General features: G+C 40.3%; 1 protein-coding gene and 1 long non-coding RNA gene across 2 annotated transcripts in view; one reads left to right on the plus strand and one right to left on the minus strand.

The window, feature by feature from the left end:
- LOC146308381 (uncharacterized) overlaps positions 1-19467 on the plus strand; it is a 115954-nt gene that overhangs the window by 94675 nt on the left and 1812 nt on the right. The gene's annotated exons all lie outside the window — the stretch shown is intronic.
- Positions 1-19467, minus strand: part of wdr70 (WD repeat domain 70) — a 56190-nt gene that overhangs the window by 26191 nt on the left and 10532 nt on the right. The window contains exons 9-10 of the mRNA XM_084745537.1: positions 17459-17535; positions 6541-6715 (exon numbers count right to left, since the gene is read on the minus strand). Coding sequence (XP_084601663.1) covers positions 6541-6715; positions 17459-17535 — 252 coding nt within the window. The remainder of the gene's footprint in view (positions 1-6540; positions 6716-17458; positions 17536-19467) is intronic.

Genomic DNA, 19467 nt, shown 5'->3' on the forward strand with positions numbered 1-19467 from the left:
GCACCTCTATGTTTCTCCAGTAGCCCATAACAGACAAACTAAATACTGGGTCTAGATACTGCCTTTCATGTTTTGCGCTAATTTCACAGACACTGCAGTTTCCCCTACATGCTTGGAGGGGGAGAGTGACATTAGGTATTTGCAATCTAAAAGCTCACTGCTACATGCCACTAAATACTACACACTGGTTTTAAACTTGATCAATAACCTCTATCAATAAGTAAAAGTAGTTAGGGTTATTCTAGCTGCTTATTGCAAACATACACCCTCTCCAGCTATTTCTAGATCACTCACTGCTGTTGTGAAAGCTTGAGTGTTTATTTACTATCCTGATATTGGCTGGCATTGGTAGATGCAATGGTGTTTGCTTCCTGTGATAATCTACACAGCCGGTTTATGTAACTGGATTCTCGTGCACTGTTTGAAACTTCTCTCACGTCTTGTGACATCCTCTGTAAACTTCGCCCTTCTCCCTGGCCTAAACAAGCATCACGCGAAAGTGTCAGGGTTTTATTCAGAAAGCTACTGTGCATATATTTCTACACACATATGCATTTATACGTTTCATATAAGATTGTGCAAACATTTATATGAACATGCACAGAGCCCGAATACACATCTACTCCCATTCGGCAACAGGAGTTGATAAATAGCTGAAGGAACACAGCATTGGGTTTCATCCTCAGCAGACTATGATAACAATCTACCGCAGGGCCAACTGTTCCTAACCACACTGTCTGACTATCATTATATAAATACTGCGGCACTCTGACTTTCCCCAACCTCCATACTTTTACAGCCACACACCTGAAAGACTTAATGATGCCCACTGTGCAGTCAGTTGTAACATCTCACTCTGACCTCTGCTACTTTCTGAGGATCGAGTAGCCAAACCGCACACAAGTCCTGAACAGCTGCTCTGATCTTTCATGGAAATCAACAAGTGGTGATGGTGAAGCCGTGTATATGTGTGTGTGAGAGGATCACACTGGAGTGAGTGTTCATATAATCTGAAAGTGTGTTCCATTAAAGTAACTGTACTCCTCTATGTCTGAGCTACAAACTGCAAAAAGACTAGGACTCATGTCACACATGTCATTTCCTTGTCTTTGTTTAGGATTAATGGGTACAATGCTGAATGTTTAAGCATTCACTTGATAGAAAGCACCTCTTGTTATGAAGTTATGTAGTGACTGTTTGTCTCCACATCTAAAAAGGGTTGAGGGGGGATCAGGCTGTCTGACTTGGTTTACCTGCAAAAAGAATTCAGATTTTTCTTATTCTGAAAAAGATAATATTCCTACTGAGCTGTTCATATGGATAATGAAAACAAATATTCCACTAATATTCCCATTCACATGCAACCATGCATACATGGATTATGGAAAAGGGAACAACTCGAGTCATTTGAGCCATTTTGCTTCTTTGTGTCAAAATAGTTTCCTCTGGTATCAGACTTGTTCGACAATGTGAATACAGACTCCCTAATTCAACCACCTTGTTGAAAAGGTCGACCTCCCTACATCAAAGATCTTCTGTCACAGACCACTAAGGTTCTCTACCACTTTTCTTTTAAAAATTCCTTGTGTGTCCCATAAATGTACAGGCGAGAGTGCCTTTTGTTTTTATGCCCCTAAACTGTGGAACTTGCTACCTCTGGATGTTAAAATGGAAAGCTCTTTCTATATTTTTAAAAGGAAACTAAAGACCTCTGGCTTGAAATTTTTAATTGGGAGTAATAATAAATAATATAACCTTAGTTTTTACATTTTTTTTTTACATTTTTTTTATCCTTTTAGTCCTTTAATTCTACTGACCTTTGAAAATGATATTGTTTTACTGTTGTAAGTTTTATTCTTGCAAAATTATCATTTAATGTTTTCATTTGTTTCTTGTCTGTGTTGTTTTAACTTAGCTAGTGAAGCTCTTATTATGAAACAGCAAAATCAGAAAATGTTGGTTTTCATCAACAGTAACTCAATACAGCTACACAGCTGAAAGTGAACAACAAACAGATGAAACTTTTAAACAAAAGCTCAAACAGCAACACAGGAGAGAAAGGTAACTTCAAACCACAGAGATTCAGTTAGAAGCTACAAATGTACTGAGAGCTGAACACAGACTAAACAAAAACACCTTAGTCTCTGCTCTCCTGTAAAATCTCACAACACATGCTTGTTTGAGGGGGATAAAGGGGGGCTGTCACAGGTTGGCCACAGTAGATGAAATGTCACAGCAGCCCGCTTGGAGGCGGGTCAGGCTCACTTTGGCCCCACTGGTCCATCTCAGGCTCAAGTCAGAGCATTAAAACTGATAACAGAAACACAAATCAGTGTGGCACCGTTTGACTCCGTGTGGCCAAAAGTACCAATGGAAATGCCCCACTGGGGACCACTTTGCATTTCAAAAACTTCCATGGAGACATGAGAGTGACTCTTGCTGGTTATTTTGAGTTGCCCTGAAGAATTCCCTCTAATCTTCTACAGTCCCATCTTAACTAGTTTATAGCAATACTGCACAGTCACATTATTGTGTTGAGGGTCTTTTTAGGCCAGTAACATGTGCTGGTCAGCATAGGTGGTCAATATGACTATAAAGCAAAAGGGAAAAGGGAGCCTGGAACTCATTTTATTAAGAACAAGATGGGCTGAAGGGAAGAATCCTAGAGGAATGAAAATGAAGAAAAGACTGCACATCGAAATTCATCCTGGATCAATTTAAAACTTCTTAGGAATCTCTGGTTTCTCTCATAATTAAGGATCTGTTGCTGTGACAAAGCCAGCAAATACAGGAAAGAAGTGAAAGTCTGCCATGTCATCTCATGATAATACTCCCCAACTGGGTTCATCAAAACCACCTCTTTTGGGGTCCCGCTCTGAAGTCTGGAGACCTCCAAGTCCACCAATGACATCATAGCATTCCCCAGGTCTCTGTGGTAATGTTTTTGAACAAAGGCCTGCACCCCTCAGTGCACAAACTTTCACAGTGCACATTACCTGGCAACCATTTAGATGCAGCCCTGTAATTCTGGCACTGACCCCTCTAGTCAGAGAATGAGCATGCAATCACTCTCTGTGGCAGTCAGCTAAAAGAGACCTGCTTGACTCCCCCATCACAGGATCAATCAGCTCATGTCAGGGTTCAAGAGCACGATGTGTCATCCTCAATAGCTTCTCTTCAGGCTGAGCTCAAGATCAAGGTCATGTACATGATTGATCGTGATTGATCTGCCTGCATATTCTGGCTGTGAGTAATAGTAGCGATACAACAGGAGATAGGCCTCCTTTGAGTGGGGAGGGAGCAGCAATAAAAGCTTCGGTAGGTCAACTCCTTTTTAGGCTTGTGGCTGAATTTGAGTCAGCAGCACAGGTTGCTGATTAGGGCAGAGGGCACCAACTAAATTCTTGAGCCATTCAGACAGGACAGGCTCCACTGGTCAGGCAACAGACATGAGTACTGTAAGCTGCTGTGGGACGCAGGGTAAATATTTAGTTTGGAGAAAGAGGGGTAATAAATTTGGAGAGCTTTAACCCAATCACTCGCAGCCTGCTGCTATGAGCAGCTCAGGGGTGGGATGATGGGTAAAGTGGTGGAGACGTGGGAGTCTATGCAATACATGGAAGCACAATAGGAATACAAAAGTAGGTACAGGGAAAATAAACCCTCCATCTAACGACATTTTTTGCGTGTCCTGTGATTAGGAAGTTGACTGTTACAGTAATTATCATGTAGCCTACTTCCCATTTGACTAATCTGGATAAGCCCCTCTGTCCAATCAAGCTGTTCCAACTCACTAACTACAGCTTAATTGTCACTGTCACTATGAAATAACAGAAGCGTTCAACCTTGTCCACATATGGGGCTGGACAGATGAAAGGATATGAAGCAGAACAAAAGAATTAGAGTAGAAATACGCCAAAACATTGAGGGCAGAAAAACAACTTGATGTGCTGGATACTGGTCTCATACTGGATTCTGGCTGTCTAAGAAAGTATTTAACAATATTTGTGTGCAGTCCTCCATTGGTTTTATTTCCCATCTTAAAATGTGGGTTTATAGTGTTTTAGGACTCCCAAATGAGTGACCACAAAGTATTTATCACACCGTGGACAAAGCAACTTGTGAAACCATTGTTTCAAAAGAGCTTGCCATAATGAAAGACAATACCAAACTGGAATAATGCCTGACATATGTAATCTTTGAAAATAATGAATTATGAGTGCTGCTGGACTCCTAAGCCCCCTCTTCAACAGAAATGCACCTCTCCTCCTTTCTTTTTTCCTCTTTCCATCCTTTTCCTGGGGGTGAATTTTATGTGTGAACCAGCAAGATGCCAAAGAGTAAAAGTGCTTTCAGGGTACCTAAACCCAAAATTTTTAGACTTTCAAAATTTTGTCATCACATCTAAATTGTGACTCTGGTGGAGGGTGGGGATGAGGCAGAAAAAAAAAACAAAAAAACAATGGAATAGAAAAACGCCAATTTCAGTCAATCTAGCTAAACTCCATTCTGTATCTGGTGTGAGAGGCTATGAGACGACAAAAATATGACAACGGGATTGTTGCATTTAAAATATTAAAAGATTTTCTGTTTGCATTAGTGACTGTGTAGATGAAACACCAGATTATGTTGAAACTCAAGCATTTTTCAAGGAGTACATTGAAAACTTAGGAAAACAGACTCAGAGAGAGTGAGCAGGCAGACATGGGTTCAAGTGTAGCCAACAGTGATAAAAAGCATTTGAACAGCCCAGAATAGCTACTCAACAAAAGATGGAGAAGATGCATTTTCCAGCCCTGAATGGAAGTCATTTTTATCTTCAGTGATGATTTGTCAAATAACTCAAGTGAAAACAGCCAAATAAGTGAGAGAAATGCTACTCAGGAGCCAAGATCAACTATTACCTCAACTATGTGAATCTTGAGGAATGGAATGAACACTTTGATCACTTAATTATCTAATTAACTAATAGTGGAAAATATACAGCAGGAAATTGTGATTGGGCCTCCCAGTAAAATTCATGTAGCTCAAGTCAATCATCACACATTGGTTAATTCAGTTATGTAATCAGCTATTTTGAGCCATGCTAGTGGCATGTTGATTTTAGCATTTAGCTCAAAGCACCGCTGTGTCTGAGTAGAGCCTCTCACAGCCTCTAAGGCTTTGTTCAGACTGCAGGCTAATCAGATTGTTTCAGATTTTTAGGACAGACTGCCAGCGCTGTTATTTGCAAGTGATCAGGTCAGAGTTGTGTGTCAAAACATCATCAACCTATCTGCGTAGGCTGCTGTGGTAACGGTGTAGGCGTCAGTAAATGCATACACTGGTGAGTAGCTTTCCAACTTGGAAGCATAAGAAATTGAGAGAGCCTGTACAGAGACCTCTTCCCAAAGTGCCAGCAGACATTTTATTTCAGTATTTGTACACAAACGGTTGCTCTTTGTGTCCTCCATACTGCATGGGTTCTGCTAAGTCGCCCAGAATGCACTTGGCAATGCTTCCTAACTTACAGTGAGTGAGCAAACTCAAGTGGGTGGAGGGCGAACAATTGTCCAGATATACTGTGAGCAATGTTGCAGCAAGTGTCTAACTCATAACTAATGTAATTTTTTTTTTAAGTCTGCCTCGTTTCCTTTAAAACTTCATCATTTTTGTGAATATTGCTATAAACAGGCTGCTGTGGATAATATGAGATGTACCGCTTCTCAACCTCTTAAAAAGTGTTGATTTTGACCAATGAAAATAAGTTGGAGGTGAAGTAAGTGTGCAAAACTTCTCAAAAATAGAACCTGTGTGAGTCACACAGACACACAAAGCAGGTTAGGACATCTTTACTGGAAAAAAGAAAACAATCTGATGTTCGCTCACCCATTCATTCACATTGCTACCAGTTCGGAAGCAGTGCGATGTGCTGTGGTCACTATGGATTTGATGTTGTTGTTGTGTGTTGCGTTGTAAGTGATGCAAAAGACACTTTAAAATCTCATTTAGACAGCCGGAGTGTTCAGAATGAGATACATCTGTAGAAATCTGATTGGAATTGCGTTTCAGATCACCTCCTAATGTGCACTGGAATCAATTTGCAAAAATGGAATTTCATGAGAGTTTTTATGTTTTGTTTTGTTTTTTGGTGTCTAGACTCTAGAATCACTTTGGACACTTTGAATCTAGATATGCCAAAAAATAACAAGGCCTAACATGGCTGCCAACTCTTGGTTACCAGAGTATGAACTGAAAGAGAGTGACTCTGAACCAGGCTATGTCAGTGGCCAGTTTACTGCACTAACGGGGTCAATACATGTCAGACAGACTGTTTAATATTCTCAACTACTCCCAGTTGGACAAATGCATTTTAAAACCAGGCATTTTGAATCCTGGTCAGTGTTGGTCAGTGACTTGCTGAACTCTGACCCCTCTGCCCTGTGACCAGAGGACCTGAGTCTCATGACTCTGCAACGAGGCCATAACAAACCAGACATCCTACGTTTACAACCCGCCACAACATTGTGGTGGTTGGTATGTGTGTGTTTAGAGACTCACGCTGAGGTTTCTGTCCCAGATCTGGATGGTGCCATCCTGGCAGCCTGCTGCTATGAGCTTCCCATCCCGGCTGTAGGTGCAGCATGTGGGGATGACCTTCTTCCCCTGGAAGGAGCGTGGTTTGAACACAGACTTGTGCTTCTTCTCTGAATTCAGATCCCATGTGCGCACAGTGCTGTGAACAGAAAGAATGTAATTTATTGTCACCCACTCATAAGATGTCTATCCCTCAAAACATATTTGGTCATCAGCACCATCCACTACTGTAATAAATCAGAATCATATTGAGATACGGTGTGCCCCAGCCATTCTCATGAACATAAGGTTAGGCAGCTACGTGTTTCAGGGTGAGGGGTTAGCAAACAGCAGAACAGTAGATCAGTTTGACAGGCATGTCTGAAGCTCCCATGAAATCCTTGAACCATTACACAACCTGGACCGCTGAGAGGGAGGCATTAAAATGCAGACTTTTCATAGAGTACATGTGCAAATACGAGTTTTTGTTCCAAAATGTCTTAAAATTGAAGCCCAACAAGAATCACTGATGGTCAAGGATTATATTTCAAACATTATGCACTTACTCAGGGTGTAAGAAAATACTGATACACCTGAGTATCGCAACATTATGTTCTGTGATCAGTTCTGTGTATCACTTCTCAAAAACTCTGTATTGTGATATCGTGATACATGCAAAGTAAATGGCAGTGGTTCAGTCTGTGTTGTGTTAAACCTACAACCAATAGCAGTGTTGTTATCAATCATCACCATTCTGACTGCATAAAAAAGTAAACTTAAGTCATATTTCATGGTTCTGGTGGTGTGTTCCTTATACAAAGTAGTTTTCCTACAGTTGGATTTTTAAAAAAAGGAACTTAAGCTAACAAAATATATTGCAATATATTGAATTGTAACCTTGTATATTGTAGTGCCAGACTCCTGCCAATACACAGCCCTAGCACACAAAAAAAATAAATCTTATATTAACAAATAACTTGCTTAATAGTACAATTAATGTATTTAACACTAAAGAATTTATAGACTATATGTATACTTAAAGAATGCAAAATAAAGAGAAAAGTCCTTGAAGCGAGCACATTATTTAGGTTAGTCAAAGCAGTCATCAGTATTTCTGCATACTTTGAATTTCAAAGTAGAGTGGACGATGATGTGAGAACACCATGTTGTTTAGGTTCAAACAAGGTAGAACATTTCACCTTTGACCCTGCTGGCATGACTTGCAGTCTAGAAGATGTCCAAGCAGTTGTTGCACACAACTTTAACCCACATAACCTAAAAATCATACCATGCCTTTTCACTCATCAGGCTAGTAAACAGATCAAAACAGAGAATAACAATTAATCTATAAGCCTAGTTGATCATGTTTACATATATTTTTTTTATTTTGATTGCAAAACTTGTTAAAGTGTCTATAGTGTGATTTTTTTTTCAGGAATCTGTTGTAAGTGTTTTTTTTAAGTCTGTAGAATCTGATATGTAGGACAGGACATCTCTGCCTCATAACATTCATTAATTTAAAAGTTTTTTGACACACGTTTTGCCTTTAACAAACATTGCACCTCATGCAATTTTAAAATTGCAGAAAGTTCCATTGAGATTTCGATAAAATTTTGATTAACTGCGCAGCCCTAAAGTGGACAAAACAAGGCATTTGAGGACACCGCCTTGGGCTTTGGAAGCCACTTATCTATATTTTACACTAATTTTTGACCAAATAACTACTGAATTACTCAAGAAAATAATCAACAGATTAATACATAATGAAAATAACTGTTAGTAGCAGACTTAAAAATGATGATAAAGCAGACAAACTGAGGTGCCCACCAGCAAAGCAAGTGAACTCACCAGCTTTAAACTTCTACATTTATTTATTGAACTACCTGACACACACACAAACATGTTTAGCCAACCTCTCACACACCCACACAAACACTAAGACCAGACAGAGCGTGTCCAAATGTGTCTGTGACCCACTGCTTGCTTTAGTGAGCATTGTGACCTTTGGGTCATGAGGTCAGCAGAGGAGTATAAACATAAAGGCAGAGCTGCTACTAACAGCCAGGGAAGGATTCCTCTGTGGCCCGTCTACAAAGTCACAGACACACACACTCAACTGTGTTTGGATAAGTCTAACAATGTGATACAAATGCCAGCTGAAGACATATGGTTTGAGTGAGAACTGGCAAGGGTCAAATAAAACTCTGTTTGATGCATAGTTTTGTTTAAATCCACATAAACCAGAGCTGTTAATAAATCAAAAGATCTCCTGCTGGAAAAAAAGCCACGTATAAAAGGAGGTTACCCGGTACAACCTGTATTGTACAGTAAAGTGTTTACATGAACAGATATACATGTGTATTAATGTGTGTATGTGAGAGTGAATGAGGAAGAGTGATAGCCATGGACTGGATGACAAATTGGTCCACCTGCTGCCTCACAGACATCTCAATTTTGTTTACAGAAGACTGTAGGCGTCTGTCAAGCCAATAAAGACAACATAACCTTTTGCGTAGCATACAAAACCTGGAATGCTATTTATCGTAAGGGCTCTTTCCAAAACATGGCATTGCTGGCTGTCAGGGGGAATAGAGCAGAGAGGCTGGAGCCCACCAGTGTCGAGCCAACCTCTAGCACGGGGCAAAGACTGCACACCCTCACCTGTCAGGAGTGAGACACAGAGCAGGGAAGGGAAGGGAAAATTCTCAGCTCTAACCCCAATTCCAAAAAAGTTGTGACGCCATGTAAAAAGTACAGAAAAAACAGAATCCAATGACTTGCAAAAACTTTTTGACCTATATTCAGTTAAATACAGTACAAAGACATGGTACTTAATGTTCAAATTGATAAACTTTATTTTTCTGTAAATATACACTCATGCTGAATTTGATGTCTGCAATATGTTCGGGGCATGTTTACCACTGTGACACACTGACTTGCTGAGATAAGCAGGGACGTCTTTGATAAAGGCGTCTGGATGGCAGCGTGTGTTGCTCCAAAACCTGTATGTGTAAACCAAAACCTGTACTAACACGCCACACACCTGTACCATCACAGATGCTAACTTTGAAGTTCCTTTTCCTCTTAAACCTGGAGATCACAACGTCCATGATTTCTGACGACTGGATTATTTGCTCATTCAGTTTTTCACAGAGTGGTTAACTTTGCCTCATCCTTGCTAATGAATGACTTTGGAGGATACCCCTTTAATACCCAATCATGATAAAGAACACCTATTACCAATTACCAAGTTACTAATTAACCTATTTACCTGTGGATTGTTCCAAGCAGGTGTTTTTGAGCGTTTCACAACTGTACCAGTCTTTTGTTGCTCCTGTCTGAACTTTTTTTGAACATGTTGCAGACATCAAATTCAGAATGAGTGTATATTTACAAAAACAAAAGTTTCAGTTTGACATAAAAATTAAATATCATGTCTTTGTACTGTAATCACTTGAATGCAAGTCTAAAAGTATTGCAAATCATTGCATTCTGTTTTTTACCCAGCTTTTTGGGCATCGGGGTTATATGCGGTACCCTAGAATTGCTAAAACTTTCCATCCCCCATTAGAGGAACAAAAATCAAAAGAAGGGATAACAAAAATTAACTGCAGCCTTGTATAATTAAAGTTGTGCCTTTTATTCCAGAGGGAAACATCTGGGGCAGTCTCGAACCTTTTTGTCTCAGAGGAGGTGGATGTTTTAGGAAAGTAATACCAACGAACGAGTACAAAATGTCACAATATTCACATGCAGTATGAAGAAACCACCTAAAACATTTGAGAGCGATACGTGGGCCCGCTCCTTTTCCATGCAACCCTGTTTTCCCTTCAATCAGCAGCCTCCTTTTCCCACACAATCACTTCAGAGGGGTGAATATAATAAAATGAGACCCATACATCCTCAGTCATGCATGTGCACTTTACGAGGTAGCACAGTCATTCACACATCAACTGAGGAGTGACATCTCCCCTGGCCCCAGATTTTATCTGTCTGCCAGGTTATAGGCCTAGTGGGGGTGATGTTGCTAGGATCACTTTCCCAGATGACGAGATAAGGAAGAGAGAGGGATAAGAAAGGCGTACATCTAAGGTTGTTTATTGGTCAAATTCCAATGATGGGGACAGGCTGTGTTGCCCGATGGCCGGTTGACTGACTAACTGGGGCTCTGTTATGAGAAAGGCGGATTAGGAGGGGAGGATGCTCCATCTTGCGTCGCAGCTGAAGAAGATAAAGTGGGGAAATAACAGGAGGATTTGGGAGCAGGCGTACACACAGTGGCACTCATGCGAGGAAGCAAAAAGAAGAAACACTATGGCTGAAGCGCAGATGCACTATGGGTAAAGTGGGATACTGATTCAAGCAAATTCACAACATTATTAGTGTGGCTCAAAAGTGGAACATCAAGCAGAGCAGGTGAGACCACACACTACACTTACAAAATGCTTTACTTAAGCTAAAAGAAGTCAAGACAGCTCTTCAGATTTAATCAAGCTGCCTCATTGCTAACATGTCTGCTCACTACTTCCCTTTACGGAAGTGGCCTCACAGTTAGTTCAATAAGAAAAGAAACAAACACTGCATTCACACACTAAAGAACTAGAGGTCACTGTCAGTCACAAAGTCAGCCATGACTGTAAATTGAACAAGGATAAATGCACTCCTTGAAGGTATGGTATGTGCGTTCTTGGGCAGGACATGGAACACTTGCAGTGTAAGGCGGCCAGCAGTTGGCGACGAGCTGGACTGTGCATGAACCTGATGTATTAACCTGCGTGAATTGCCCCAACATGCTCACACACACTATGTGATGTCTGTCCTCACTGTGCATCGCTATTCTGTCACGCAGATTACACTTAGTGTTTTGGCACTGATGCCCTTTCCTCTCAAAAAAACTAAAGAAAGCTATTACCTATACTGACTTACAGAAAAAAACACACTGACCAAAAGGTGCTGCTTACTCATGCAAAATTAGAATTACCCCTATCAACTATGCAGACTCATAGACTATATGTATTAAGGTTGGGCAATGTCTATCAAATAGGCATATATATGATGTCCACAGTGAAACCTTGTGATGGACCTTGTCTCCATGCCACATGTCTGTAACTTAGTTCACTTTCAGTAGAAAATAATAAACAAGACATGGTGATGTACTGCAATTAACAGCACCAAGAGCTTCTTTTTATAACAGAACTTGAGCAGCAACTGTGTGGTAACTCTGAGGGGACACATCACCTCAAACACAGAAGACTTTTAAATCACAATGTTACAGTGGTAGAGAGCTCAGTGCTCAATGACTGTCAAACACCATGATGGGGACGATGCCCAACCCTAATATGTAGTGAAGACTTTGAAGGAATTTAATAAAATGGTAATAAGTACATTTTTTGGCAAAATGTAACTTATCTCTATATCAACATGTGTATTTCCAGTGAATAATGTCTACTGAGCAACTTGCTGTCATCACTTCGAGAATATTTTCACAAAGGAGTACAGAGGACTGGTAAAGAGTGGCAAAATTATAATGTTACAGTGAAGTTGACCTTTGGGATACAAAATGTCATCACTTCATATTTATTTATCCATTTTATTGTATTAGACATTTGCGTGGAACTTTGTCATAATCAACATATGAATTCCTGAGTTATCATAGTGACCTTTGACACCAAAATCTAATCAGTTCATCCTTGAATCCAAAAGAAATTTAGGTTTTCCTGTGAGATATTGCATTCATCAGTGTCATGAGATCACAGTGACCTTGACCTCTGACATTTAACTACCAAAATTTAAACAATTCATTCTTGAGCCCAAGTGAGCATTTGTGTCAAATTTGAAAAAAATCCCTCAAGGTTTTTTTAAGATATCGTGTTCACAAGAATGGGATGGACAAACATACAGACAGTTGGCTGGACAACGTGAAAACGGCTGTTACCGGCACGCGCGCATAAAAAACCCACCAGCGATTACCAGGATTTGTCCAAGCAGCACATCTTAAATCAGCTTTGTGTGAATTTCTATTTTTGTGGATGCTGTCCAATGATAATTCCTTAATATCTCACATGCATGTGTTTAATTTGATCACATGACAAAGACAAATAGTTTGTTTCTCAGCAGTGAAAAGACCTGCCATGTTGTGCTCTGGGTCTCCTCGCATTCAGCCACACATCCAAATCCAGCTGCAGCCCTGACAGCAGGCCAGCACAAAGGGAATCCCTGGCATTCAAACCTCCTGGAAACATTCCTCAAATTGTGTGTATGTGTGCGTGCACATGTGTAAGTGCGTCTCAAGACTCAACAGAAGGAACATGTGGTATCAATTAGAAAGTCGCCGTTTGTCCTATCCTCTGCTCCACTGGCTGAAATTTCAGTCACAAAAAGAACATAACATGAATTTTTGATCGTTCTCCTGGGACACTATAAAACAGTATAAAGTAAAACCAAGAATCAGCCATGTCTAGTCATGGAAGCCACGAATGCAAAGCTTTCCACAGCATTAGTTATAGTTTGTTAAGCATGGTTTGTTAGCTTTAAACAGAATTTGACAATTTTCAGCCACTACTGTTGAGGATTTTGTTCATTGTAAAAGGCTGCAGCTCTCAAAAGTCCCAGCCATATTTTTAGTTTACTTCAAGTTCAGTCCTGCCAAAGAAATACTTCCACTGGGAGTAGACCCAACACATACTGCCTTCACTCTCTGAGAAATAAATCTGCAGTTTTCAAACAGGTGTTCAGTCTTTTAGCAGCGACTCTGTTTAAGTGGCTCAGTGCTTAATACGCATTTAGCCCTCTTGGATCAAACATGAATAATGTTGGAAAACATTTTGTCATTTTAGCACTGCATGACTCTCAAACAGGGGTCCGAGCAGAAATGCTTTTCACTGATGGACTTTGGTCACACAGTTCTGCTGAGGCCTCCATCCAACCCCCAGAGCGCAAGGACAATCACTACCACCCTGCTGCTGCATTATTAGGCTTCATCAGTACTTCCCGCTCATCCACTTCCTCTTAAGGAGAAAAAGTCTGAGTAAATGAAATCATTCAAGGAGCTGGGAGCCAGTTTTTATGAATGAGATTCCATACAACTAGGAGGAAGCTTTAATTAAGGAGCTGGGCGGTCCAGTGATCATGCTTAATAACCTATTCAAATAAACACAACAAAGACAAGGCTAACACAGGAGGAAACACAGAAAACCCAGGTGTGTGATGTTTGAGGAGATAGAGACAGTAGCAGACACCCACTGGTCAACTGCTGATCCATTCCAGAGAGGCCCACTGACCACAGTCTGGCCTCTGCAGACTCTAGTTCAAAGGATGGCTCTGATGGTGAGGGGCAAAGACAGGAAGAAACATTGTTTGATGGTCCCACCATAATAACTAGAGCATTACTGATGGAGCTGAGGAAGGATGAGCAAGACACAACCACCCCAAGAGAGTGTAATTGGCTGGCACTCCTGTAAATCAAGCAAACATGCTCCCAGACCAAACCTTTCAATCAAACCATTTTTGTTTGTTTTTTACCAAAATCCCCACGAAGACCAATTGTGCAAGAAATTAAGTCAGCAATGTAGAGTAAAAATAATGAAAAAAAGACTGTTTTAATACAGAAGCTGAAAGTTTGGGCCGGTCATGTGTGCTGAGATTGCAGAAGTCCTCATGATTTCTGGGGCCAGTTCCAAGGAGGAGGATAGATTTGCTGAGTAAAATCCAGAACCCTGTCATATCTGGATGGATCAGCAAATGCCTGGTTTCCTTTAATGTACAGCCATAGGAGCTCCACTCTAATGCTTGGCTCAGACAACAGGAGTTTTAAAATCCTGACCGAACTTATATTATTTTTATCATGCCAGAGGGAGCATAATCTCATGTGATCTCATGGGGAACGTGATTTCACGTGATCTCATTGGGAAGCAGATATAAACAAAGTGGAGACAGACATGGCGCAATAACTTGCTGGAGTAATGCTTTGCAGTGAGAAAAAAACAAAGCAGATGGATTTAAGAGTCTGGATGAGAAAATGTTGGGCATATACGGTCAACACAACTAGCTACTTGACGTTAGCCTCAAGGCCTAGAGTGTACCGTTGCTCTGCAAAACTGTCAGCTGCTTTTGTCTCCTTGCAGACTCGTCTCTCTCATTGGCAATTTCAGCCCTGCTCATAAAGTACTGATGTAATTCTCCAGACTTTTAAGACATTTTTTAAAACATTTAAGACGTGCAAAACTATCAGGGTGGCCCTGATCAGTCTGTGAGCAGTTAGTGAGATTTTAGTGAGGATCTGTAAAACCCTCACATTACCACATAATCTAGGATGAATATCGCTACCGACTACAGGCAGATTTAAAAATCAAAAAATGTTGATTACGACTGATAATGATTGATTATGGCTTAAAATTTGAATGTTGTGTGCTGAGAACTTCCTCTTATATCCTGGATACATACTAAAAATTCACATTTAAATAAATAGGTTCGCACACCAGATCAGACCAGCATAAATGGAAACCAGTCCGAGCCTTTAGTACCAACCGAGGTCACAGATGTGATTTTTCCTCTGATTCTCGGGAGGGCTGAATCTGAGGTAAATCAGCTCTGCAGCCTGAGCCCAGCTTAAAGCAGAGCTTCTCAAATTTTTTTTTTCAGCCAAGGACCGCTCACAAGATAGAAAATATATCAGGAACATCCTCATGTATGTCCTTTGGAATGAATTGACATAGCCTATTTTTTACACCTCTTATTATGTTATGTGAATGAACGATGTAAGAGAAAGAGCACACAAAATCATACAATTGGCATCAACTCAATTCATTGCAAGTAACAGTGAAAGTAACAGAATCAATCTGAAAACTTTTCCCTTAGAGGTCCCCAGACCATATGAAGGATCTCAGGTTGTCCCCTCAAATATTCTAAAATGTATTATGGCAATGCATGCTAAAATCTTGAATCATTAATTCTGAAAATGAGGAGTACAGAAACAAGGACTTAAGTAATATAATCGGTATGTTTGACACCTGTTTAAACCCTCACAGCTTCATTCTGTTTGCACTGGAGGAATGGGAGAGACTTTTGACTAAAGAAGTGGGAGGTTTGAGGAGTAGTGGTTTGACCAGGAAAGTCAAGTACAGCACTTAATCATTAAGTAGGCCTTGTATTGCACTCCACATTACTAATGTGATAAGTGAAAGTGCAATATGAGAGGTTTGGCTTTCACCTGTAAAGCACTACAGGCAGTCCCTGCCCCTCTTCGTCACTGCTTCTTCCCGTCTGTCAGGTCGCTGTGCTGACCTGCTCTGCTGCTGTGAACTCTCCTCGCATGCAGCTGCTCGGCCTGTGAATGGTTCCCTGTGCGCTCCTCTCCACTGTTCTCCTGTGAGCTGGCCAGGGGCAACACCCAGTGCTAACGTGCCAGGGGAGGATTTCCAGAGCCTCAATAAGAGCTAAATAAACCAGCCTTCACATCTGGGAGAGCAGTAACACTGGTAAACACTGGGCCGCGGCCTGCCCACAAAGCCAGGCCCTTGTTTCCACTTAATGATGATAGCCCTGGGTTTTTGCACTGCTGCCTGTCACACTCACTTAGACTCATCACTGCGGTCAGACTCAAAGTCACACGTATTCACTCAGAAATATTCACTCACACCTATACACAGGGCAAAGGGTTACAGCTTCCTCAGTCACACAGGACTAGTGCTCCTTGCAAGGAGGGGGAAGACTGCTAAAACTCTGCAATCTGAAGAAGAAAGATTACAGATATGTTTGTGTGATGTCTTATTAACTCCAGCAGTGTTGCTCTGGCCCAAATCACTGCATACAAATAAAAAAGGCTGCATTTGGACAACATCCAGTGTAAAATGTGCCATGTGTCAAAGCACAGCTGTGAGGACAAGCTACCCTTTCCAGAGGCATAATCTGGACTAGAGGACCCCCTGCTGGTGGCAGAGGACATGAGAGTAAAGAAAAGTGTTGGAGCATTGCCTTGGATATGACACAGACAAATTAGCTGCCCAGTAAGGATGATTCTAAATAAAGGTTGGGTATGCAATTATAATACTTGGGAGATGTATTAATGTTATGTTATTAAATATGTGACATCTGCAAGGAATTTCACCTGACAAGATGAATGACTATTTTTGACTGTGTCTGGATATGACAGCACAGTCAACCACTGCATTTTTTTTATGTTACTGAACCTATTTTGCTCGTGTTTTTGTTGCTGTTTTATTGTTAGAACGCAGACCTGGTAAAAAAAAAAATGCCACCTAAGACAAAAGTATTGAGCGGTCACAATTTAACTCTTATCTCGAGAAAAAGGAATCACAGTCAAGTTATATATGATAGATGTGTATGTTTATTTATATTTGACCTATTTCGTTTAAGATGATCAAATAGGAGGATACAGATGTTGAGCTTTGCATTTACATGGAGCACATATATGTTGTTGTATTTTGTGTTTTGATGTTAAGATTGCGGGTCTTTGTTTTATTGACGTAGAAATTTAAATTAAATATTCAAAAAATGTTTTTATGCACACCCTGGTAAGTTTTATGGAATAATATAACTAATATATATAACTGATTAATTATTATTGCAGCAAGAATCAACAAACAGTTATGGCAGCATATATAATTTCATATAATTACTAGTACATACTGTTGCCTTATTGATTTATTTTTATATATTATTTATTTGTAATAATGACATAGTCCACCATTAATAAACCAACAAATCTTTGATATGCCTGTGCATGTAGTGGCTATTTTGGTGACCGTTTCTCCTTCTGAAAAATTTAATAGATTACACCATGATTGTTTAGCCTTACAGTATATATAATACTGCAGCTAAAACAAAGACAGAGGGAAACATTTTGACCACAACTCAGAGAACACAACACTTATTTAAAACTCACCCATCATTGGAGCAGGTCATGAACTCTTCTTTAATCTTGGGATGCCAGCAGCCACAGTTCAGCATCGCTGTGTGGCCCTGAAAAGAGCAGAAAGTGAAAATTAACAAACTGCACACTTTTAACAGGCAGTAAATTGTTGCTGGCCAGATCCTGTGGCTAGCTTCCAGTCGCTCTGGGGTACAGCACACACCTGTGAGTCTGTGGTTTACCGCGAATCCACTCTGCAACATGCACATTCAGGACTGCCATTTGCCCTGCAACTGTTTAGAGACCAGCTGTAGCAGTTTGTAGCTGGTAAGAGTTTGTCAAAACATAAAAAAGGGAAATGTCAACAGGAGGAACCAGTGAAGGTGAATTCATGAGGACGTATTTTTTAATCTCGGTGTGCACAAATTATGTGCAAAGACAGCTGTTGTTCTTCATTGTTAAATCTTGAGCCAAAACTTGCTCCGTAAAAGGTCACCAGTTAATTATTCCAAGGGTGCTATTACGTTTTTGTGACGTTGCATTTTCAGAGCTGCGTAGTGTGAAGTGCATGGCAACTATAAGGACTGTATCCACAGAGACTCAGTCGTCTACTACGCAAACAAAATTTCACTGGAGGCACATTTGTTGTCTTAATCTGAATGCACCTTAAAGGACTCTCCCTTGAGAAAAGGATCTTTTTGTAACCTTGATTTACGGCCTTCCTCGACATGAGGCCTTTGCCTTACAACCAAGCCAGTGAAGTAGTGCAGCAGGCTGTGTCACAGCTTCAAACAGCAAGATCCTAGAAAAATAGCTTTTAGACATTTCCTCTGCTGGAGCAGTTCTGCAGAGAATTACTTATAACAAATTACTTCAAAGCGGGATAACCCAGAGAGAGGCCTCCCCCCGCTGCCAGGTCAGAGAGGAACACTTCAGTGTGCTACAGAGAGGCTTCAGACATGACATACCGCTATTTGACAGGATCCCCAAGAAAGCAGAGCCTTGCATGAGCAGAAGTTGACCAAATGACATTGGTATGTGTGCATCAGGAAGAGGCCTGCCTGCTCACTGTCAAATATTTCAAACACACCACTTTAATAATCGATAAGAGGGAACTGCCTAGGTCTGGCTATTTAATGACTAAAAAGAGCTAATAAAAAGTTGCTAAGTTGTTAAATTTCATGGTAAAATACACAGCCTCAAATGGGCTATGAATGGCTGCTTCCTTGCTCTGTGCAATAACATCAAAATAAACAGAATCATCCGTCACAGGAGCTTTGCAATTAGGGTGAAGGAAGCCCTACCTTCCTGAACACATCTGACTCCTATTCCTCAACAGTTTAAGATAACAAATTGCCACTGACTAAAGAGAAACAGACTGATATCTCATACTAACAGTAAACAAAAAGAGCATGTTAATTCCAAACAGCACCAGAAATAGAAACCTCCCTGATAACAACAACAACAACAGATGTATGCCCGGTTTTTATTCAGTGTAATTGCATTTAAAAACAAGTTTGTGCATTTTAGGGGGGCAACTAACAATAATTGTCATTATTGATTATTCTGTTGATCATTTTCTTGATTAATCGATTAGTAGTTTGTCCATAAAATATCAGAAAAGGCTCAAAACAATAGTGCAAAAATGATTAGATGACATGCTCCCTGATTTTAAGTGTGGAATGAAAAACATATCAATTTTGTCACTGGAGAAACTATCAAAAGTACTACGAGACACTCTCGAGGAATTTATAAAGAACTCTTCTCTGCTTCTAGCAATATACCTGAAAGAGGAATGTAAAAAGTATGGGGGTGACAAATATAATAAGTATATAAATTACAACTTACATGTTGTAAACTTATATAGTTATGATGGTTGCTATTGCTCTGTTCTTACTTTCTTTCTTATTTTTTTGTCCGTATTCTTGTTTTGTGGTTCTCACTGTATTTTTGTCTTAACTGTGGCTCTCTGTTTTATATCACTTCTGTATTGAAAAATAAAAATATTGAAATAGAGAAAATGGGGAAAGCATGTTCACTGT

The sequence above is a fragment of the Lutjanus erythropterus genome, chromosome 20 (assembly GCF_056507025.1).
Source record: "Lutjanus erythropterus isolate fLutEry1 chromosome 20, fLutEry1.hap2, whole genome shotgun sequence".
Classification (NCBI taxonomy): Eukaryota; Metazoa; Chordata; class Actinopteri; order Lutjaniformes; family Lutjanidae; genus Lutjanus; species Lutjanus erythropterus.